At 41.6% G+C, this 8,064-nt stretch overlaps 1 protein-coding gene across 1 annotated transcript; it reads right to left on the bottom strand.

Annotated features, from left to right (window-relative positions):
- Window positions 1–954: 954 nt before the first annotated feature.
- LOC117473285 (breakpoint cluster region protein-like) lies at window positions 955–7,075 on the bottom strand. The gene is given in 6 exon segments (XM_034118794.1): window positions 955–1,295; window positions 3,777–4,049; window positions 4,052–4,360; window positions 5,635–5,957; window positions 6,488–6,766; window positions 6,895–7,075. Coding segments are annotated over 4 exon segments (1,200 nt in total). The 5' UTR covers window positions 5,912–5,957; window positions 6,488–6,766; window positions 6,895–7,075.
- Window positions 7,076–8,064: the final 989 nt, after the last annotated feature.

Below are 8,064 nucleotides of genomic sequence, written 5' to 3'. Positions count from 1 at the left end.
AACCCCTTTAAGTTAATTACTCGCCACCGAGGACAACAACAGTGATGTGCGCTGACACAAAAACACTCAGGGTGGACAGAGCTGGAGGCCGGAGGGCAGTCATGTCTCTGTGAGCTGTTCTCTGTGAGCTGTTCTCTGTGAGCACTCGGCAGTGAAGAGCAGAAGGGGGTGGGAAAGAGAAAAGGATAAAGAAAACACTCCTGAAAGAAGTGCAGAGCCACTGGGTTCCTGTGAGGAAGCAGTGAAAGTCCATGTTGTCACTCCCAACTAACCATGGGAGCTTTTACACATGCTAATCATGCTAAACGAGGAAGGGGTTAATATCTCTGACCTTCTAATAGGGATAAAGGATGTGAGACAATATAAAACATCGGATTAAATGAAGGTGTTATATGTAACATTACCGACAATAAAATGTATAGAAACTGCAGAACTAGGTTATATATTTGGTTCAGTTGTGCATTTCCATTTCCCCAAATGTCTCCAACATTTTCAAACCCATAGAAAAATGAAATGTAATTGTAATTAATGTAAACATCCTCCTGTCAACTGTGACTGTGTTGTATTCCCTTTGAGCATGCTTCCAGAAGATGTCCTAAATGTACTTTTTATCAATTTTTACCATGCACTTTTTTAGATGTTGGTGCTTTATAACGCTATATTTGAACCGGATATGATTTTGTTTTGGTCCAGTGTACAGTTGATACCCATCAAATGTTAAATAAATCTGCGTATCAATAAAATATTGCCACTACTACATCACTGTACTTTAACGCAGCCTTTAAACAAAGTAAATCAACACTTAGGATATCCAAAATCCATGAAAATAATGGGCCTCAAATCCAAATATCAGAATAATAGCAATATATAACGCCAAATCTCGCGATACAATGATTTCCCCGCACCAATATAATACTGTTCTGTTAATATAATAATCCTTCCAAATAAAAGTCCTCAGTAATGCTCTGTGTGGTGTCTCTTACCCAGATCCTGCCCACTGTGGTCCTGGGAGTTCCTGCTGGAGGTGTTGGATTCTCCGTCTCTGCTCCAGATCTTTCCCGTCTTGCGGACCCCGATGACGGCGGCCTCGCAGACGACCCCCTGCTGCTTCAGGCGCTTCTGAGCCAGCGGGGTGGGGGGGCTGCTGCTGCCGAGGGAGGGGGAGCGGCTCTTCTCCCGGTATAGGGGGAAGGTGGAGGGGCTTGGGGACACGAGGCTGGACGGACCCGACGAGAAGTCCTCCTCGCTGGAGGTCAGGTTCTCGTTGGAGCTGCAGTCCGGCGTGTAGCCTCCGCCTAACGGGGAGGAAAAAATCAAGATTCATCACAATGTTTATAAAGATTTGTTTATTCCACACATGGCAGTTATTTTAAAGGTCACCTATTATGCAAAGCCCACTTGTTCATGTCTCCTCTACATCAACATGTGTCCCCTCTTCTTCATGTCTCTTCTACATCAACATGTGTCCCCTCTTCTTCATGTCTCTTCTACATCAACATGTGTCCCCTCTTCTTCATGTCTCTTCTACATCAACATGTGTCCCCACTTCTTCATGTCTCTTCTACATCAACATGTGTCCCCTCTTCTTCATGTCTCTTCTACATCAACATGTGTCCCCTCTTCTTCATGTCTCTTCTACATCAACATGTGTCCCCACTTCTTCATGTCTCTTCTACATCAACATGTGTCCCCTCTTCTTCATGTCTCTTCTACATCAACATGTGTCCCCTCTTCTTCATGTCTCTTCTTCATCAACATGTGTCCCCTCTCTGTAAAGAGACTCTGAAAGTTTCAGGAACAAAGATTCTCTCTCTTTTTCTCCTGATCCATTTATATAAAAACCTGTCTGAAAATGAGCTGATCAGATTTTGGACACTTTATGATGTCATAACGAGGTTTTGTCTTGTGTAACCAATAGCGCCCCCCTTATCACCTGAATCTCCTCCTAGAGCACCATTAGGCGCTTTCACACCGGAGTACTTTTCCCAGATATAGTTCCTATAGTTCCTGGGATGTTGCGTTCACACCAAAAAGATCTGGAACTAGAACTTTTTTTCTGGAACCTTTTCATCCCTTTTCAGTCCCTGCTAGAGAGCAGGTACTTTCCTGGGGAGGAAAAGGTTCCAATTTCTGATTGGCTGGGCGAATTGCAAACCACGCCCCGTAAAACTCCTAAAAGTTTTGTGAAGCAGCCATTTTATTTGCTCGCATTAGCATTATTAGCATTAGCATTAGCCCAGCGCACCAACGGAGAGAGACTAACTTATGGCAACACAAAATAAAACGTGGGAGCGGTGGAGTGATGAGGAGATGTCGGCGTTCTGGTGATTTACTCTGGACTCCGGGTGGCAGTATGCGCCGTGAAGTTGTTTGCAGCCTGCCAGTAAACCCAAAGCAGAAGAAGAAGAAGTGACGTCAGCGGCTTCATTTGCGTAATCCTCCCTCTGGGACTTATTCCGGTGAGAACGCGATCTACTAGATCAGTGGTTCTCAACTGGTCAGGCCTCGGGACCCACTTTTTACTTGGTCAATACATCGCGACCCAACATTTTGAAGCACTCAAATCTATTCAACAAAAAAATCGTGCTGTAATATATACGCTTTTCAGCATACATTATTAATTAAAGTTTAGTACAGTGAATATATCCCTTATATCCCTTCACAGAACTAAAGTATGATTTAAAAAAAGGTTTAATGAGATTTTGGAATCAAAGCTGAACTATATAAAAAGGCACACATGCTGAACACCCAACCCCAGAAGGGGGGTCTGGGGGGATTCTCCCCCCAGGAGATTTTTAGAAATACTAACAAAAACTATGCATTCTGGTACACTCTGAGAAGAAAATAACTAAATCTATTACTACCCGACATGTTAATAATATTGTATGCCATTGTTTGTTTCACTTTGTTCCGACAGCTGAACTTGCTGCTCCACACAGAGAGAAGAGCAAAGAGGAGATAGTCTGTGAATTACTTTAAATTGTGGGTAAGGGTAGATAGCTCCCATTGTTCTGTGACCTGTCAGTCATCAAACCGGGGGTCATATTTCATCATGTGTTCATTTCTATCTGAAGTTGTACCCATGGATGTATAAAGAAGAGTTCTACCGCAAAGTTATTCTCCGTGGGGACTTCCGGCAACAATCTTGATTCTGATTGGCCAGAAGACTCGAAAAAACATCAGCAAAGATGTTTTATTGAGAAGATGATCACTACGTGACAGAAGTTTTCAAAACCGTTTATGGTCTCCGGTACTTCCAGTCCAACGCCTACTGCATGCACAGCGTTAGAAAATCGGGCCTTCAAAATAAAAGTTTGACTTTTTTCCCAAAAAAAAAAAAAGAAATTCCAAATCTTTATTTCAACTTTTTTTTCTTCACTCACACATCCGGGACCCACTCGAAACGGGTTCGCGACCCACTTTTGGGTCGCGACCCACCAGTTGAGAACCACTGTACTAGATAGTTACGGAACTAAAGAGTTCCGGGAACTATTCCTGTCCTCCAGTGTGAACGCGCCTATTGTGTTCTTTTTAACCAAATCTCTCTCAGAGGGGCGTGGGGAGTGGCTCCTTATTTTCATCTAAAGTAACAGACAGAGAATCAGCACTTTGGAAACAGGGCTGAAACAGAGGGGATTATGGGATGCTGCAATGATCCGTTTGGTGTTTGGAGACAAACACTTCAGAGACATGTTCTGTATATATCTGAGACCTATAATATATTGATGAAAAACAGTATAATAGGGGACCTTTAATGATAAAAGATCCACACTCACCTCCCACGTCGTCGAAGCTCCCTGGAGAGTAGGACCTCCGGGGCCAGGTGAGGTGAGCCTCCTCCTCCTGGCTGTGGTCCCGGATGTGGATCACTCGAGGCTCCCCCTCCCCCATCATCCCCCCCACGTACACACTGGTGTAGGGCTGGCACTCGGACCTCCCCCCCACCTCCTCGTACGCCCCGTTGACTCCCTCCGTGGATCTCCCTCTCTGCACCTTACTGATGTCCCCCGATGCAGCAGAAAGGTTCCCAGGAAGTGAATGAAGGGACGTTTCCTCTCCATCTGCATGGCCTGACTCCCCAGGGTGCTGATCTTGTCTGAAACCTCCCTGTCGTTGACTTTGACCAGGCCTCGCTCGTGGTGGTACTCCATGTTCACGTAGAAGGGCTTCTCCATCACCGACAGGCCCCTCCCGTCCCCTGCAGAGTGAGAGTTGGCCCTCCTGATGCGCTCAAAGTTGGACCTCAGAGCTGCCACGGAGCCTGTGCTTGGAGGATACTCAGGAACCTCTGGACCAACATCTTTCAGTTTGCTCGGAGACGCTGCATCCACCTCCAGATGTGCTTTACTGCTTACTTCATCTGTGTGCAGAGGTGGAAGAAGTGTTCAGATGCTCTACTTGGGTAAAAAGTACCAATAAATTACTGTCAAAGTACTTCATTACAAGTAAAAATCCTGCATTCAAAATCGTACTCCTGCTGTGTTCGTTTCTCCCGCCTTACTTTGGTATTCCTAGTCCAATTTTAACTGCTCTTACATTAACACAAAAGTCATTAATCATCACCAAATGTTATTTAACTCCCTTTTAAGCTGTAAACAATGTCTCAGGCTACTGGTTCACATGAATAACTGCAGAGAAAATAGACACTGAAAATGTCATGCTTGTCGATTTGTGGGTGTGTACTATCTGGTGGATGAACATAAACCCATTCACTTCCTATGGCGGTCACCATAGGAGTTACAAAGTTGACTAAACCACCCAAAATGCAATGAAAGTGGTGATCAGCAATTACATGATATGTTCTAATGCCTACTGTGGAGGATATCATAAAGCCCTGAGGCAATAACATGTAAAACACAATATATATTATTGATGAAAGTAGTAAAACGGTCAGATTTGACCTGAACACGACAGGAGGGTTAAGTAAAAGTACAAAAGTATTATCAACAAAATGTTGTCTTTATGTGTGTATATAATCATAATTATTATACATGTGACATTTCTAGATAAATGTGTGGCATCACGTAGCACTGTACTGCTGTAGACAAACCACGTTCTGATTGACTTTTTGTAAAATTATTAAATAATCTGACTCTTTTGTGACTTTAAGAGTTAGTCCACTAGTTTAAATTTGAGAGATGCATTTTGTTAAAAGTAGCTGAAGCTGTGAAATAAACAGGTGGAGTAAAATAACAGTATGTCCCTTTATTTTAATTGTTACCCTCGTGATACATGTCCTTTCTACTGTGAATTTGTATATACTTGCTGCTAATGTTAATGTTTTATTCTTATTCTATCTTTCAAATATTGTTAACTTGTGTAATGCTGGACAAATCTGCCGCTGTGACAAACAAATCTCCCAGTTTGGGATGAATAAAGTATCTATCTAAATGTAGTTGAGAAGAAGTATGAAGTAGCTCAAAATGGAAATACTCAGGTAAAGTACAAGTACCTCTAAATTGCACTTAAGTACACTACTTAAGTAAATGTACTTAGTTACTTCCCACCTCTGGACATAACAAAGACTTTGTTTCACAGAGCTGGCAGGCAAACATCTGGCTGATATTTGGTACTAAGGATTGATTGCCTTCTTACATCCAGCTCAACCAGGTAATGTCAAGTTAATGTCCCCACCTGTGTCTGTGTGCTGGTCTCCATCGTTGATCTGTGGAGAGTTTTTAAATCCCCACCGCTGCCCATCGTAGGATTTCCTCTCTTTGGCCAGCAGAGTCTGCAGGTAGATCATGCGGAAACGCTCCTTGTTCACTTCCTTCTCCAGTTGTCTGATGGACGTCTTGCATTTGTCCAGCTCCTGCTCGATGTTCCCCAGTGACTCCAGATCCATGGAGGGGGGGTCAGACTCAGGGAACTGGGCTTTCCATGCAGCCACAAACCCCACCGGCTCCACCATGATGATTATTATTATTCAGAGGGGGGAGGAGTACTCATATCGTGTACTAAAAGTAGAAAGCGTAGGAATACTCCGTTACAAATAAAAGTCCTGCATTCAAAATGTTACTCAAGTAGAAAAAGTATTATCATCAAAATCTAGTGAAAGTTGCGACAGTAAAAGTAGTCATTGTGCAGATTGGTCCATTTCAGAATAATATATATGATGTGTTTTATAATGATTGATCATTAAAGTGTTCTCAAAGCTGGTAAAGGTGCAGCTAGTTTGAATGACTTTGTATACTGCAGGGTAGCTTGTGAATTTACTCCAGGTGGAACTAAAGTCTGATTTAACACTTGATTATATTTCACATCATTCATCCAGATCTGTGAAGTAACTAAATACATGTAGTGGAGTAGAAGTACACCATTTACCTCTGAACTGTAGTGGAGTAGAAGTATGAAGTAGCAGAACATGTAAAGTCCCTCAAAAAGGTATTTGAGTAAATGTACTTAGTTACTTAACGCCACTGTGTTAATATTATACCTCTAACATAGACTATTCAATCAAAACATGAAGCTGGATCTGACTGTTTACCTTCCATAGTGTTATCCAGAGGTAGAATCCACTTTAAAGTGAGTCAAAACTGTTTCAGTTGCAGCATTTACTCACAAACACAAAGAGAAAATCCTCTCTCCTTACTCCTGTTGATGCAGTCCACAAAAAAACGATTGTTATCCTTATTCCTGGTATGTAATCCCTTCTTTGTGCCCGTCTATTCTCTGGAGATGTGTCCCCCTCTGTGTTTGCTGTCAGACTGAATCTCTGCTGCCTCCTTCTCTCTCTCAGTCAGCAGGAAGAGAGGAGGGGCTTACACTGCAAATGCATGAAGAAAAAACGTACAATAATATGTCAAAATGCGAGTTTACAGGCAGAGCTGAGGTAATGTTGAAAAACACCTTGACAGCTGTGAGAAATATATCTAAAAAAGCATAAAAACTGACATTGCAAGACATACGTAGTCCAACGTCGTAGAGAAGAGAGAGGATTTTTTTTTGCAAGAAGGTGAAGGGGAACGAGATCCTGATTTTCAAAACAACTACCTGCTTCTATTTTTAGCCCCAAAAAGACTACATTTAACTTAATTTCCACCTTTGTTTTCCCTTAGCTTTATATATGTCTCTCTTTCGGACCCACTTCGCACTTGTGCTTTTAGTTTTGCTCTGAAAACTCAGCTGGTTAATCCTCCCAAAGTTCATTGTGTCACAACCTGAAGCAGAGCTGTGAGGAAATGTCGCCACCTGTCGGTCAGAGACTGCAATTACAGAGAGGTGCGTTCAAGGACAGAGAGGTGCGTTCACGGGTACATTCAAGTATGGACAGTGGTATAAAAGTAACCAAGTGTATTTACTCAAGTATTGTTCTTTAGTACTTTTTTGCCATATTTGTACTTTACTTTACGACTCCCTTCTCTCGGCACTACAATACGCTTGTTTAGTCAGACGATATTAACATATTTACACACAGCGTAGAGCCATCATTTATTTCATATAAAAGTACACATTATAATGTATTAAAGGCAGAGCATAGTAACAATATATAATATCAGTAAGAAAAGGCCTTGTAACGGTCTAAATCCATATGATAAAACATAAAGAGTAATAAGTAAAATATATATAAAACTTCACAGATTTAACAAGGATTCTGGTTAACAGATGAGACTATGTTTTGTTTTACTTCTGAGCGAGTGTTAATTAATATTCGCCCCAAACTCTCACACATTTGTCACCTGGAAGCATTATTAACACAGACATTTTTGCAGTAGTAACTTCATATAAACTCAAAAACACTTTGTAACATGAACAGCTTTTTAACCTGTTAAGCCCTGAGCCTGTTTTTCAGGTCTCAGGCTCGAAAATGACATTCCCAGAACAAATGACCATATCTTCCCTTCTAAAAGGGTTAAATTAATAATCTTTGTTCTCAAAGTAATGATAAACCTGTGAGTTGGATGTAGAAAAGTCAGAATCAATATAGATGTTTTTTATTTGAAAGAAAATTCAGATTTCACATAGTAAAAAACTGTAAATTAGTGTCCGTCCAAAAATTCTTTTTTACTTATAGTGAAAACCACCCTTGGATGATGGGTTAGTAGACTAAAAGCTTTAGGAATC

This window comes from Trematomus bernacchii, unplaced genomic scaffold, assembly GCF_902827165.1.
Source record: "Trematomus bernacchii unplaced genomic scaffold, fTreBer1.1, whole genome shotgun sequence".
Lineage (NCBI taxonomy): Eukaryota > Metazoa > Chordata > Actinopteri > Perciformes > Nototheniidae > Trematomus > Trematomus bernacchii.
Note: the sequence above shows the minus strand (reverse complement) of the source record. Positions and strands in the feature narration are given on the sequence as shown.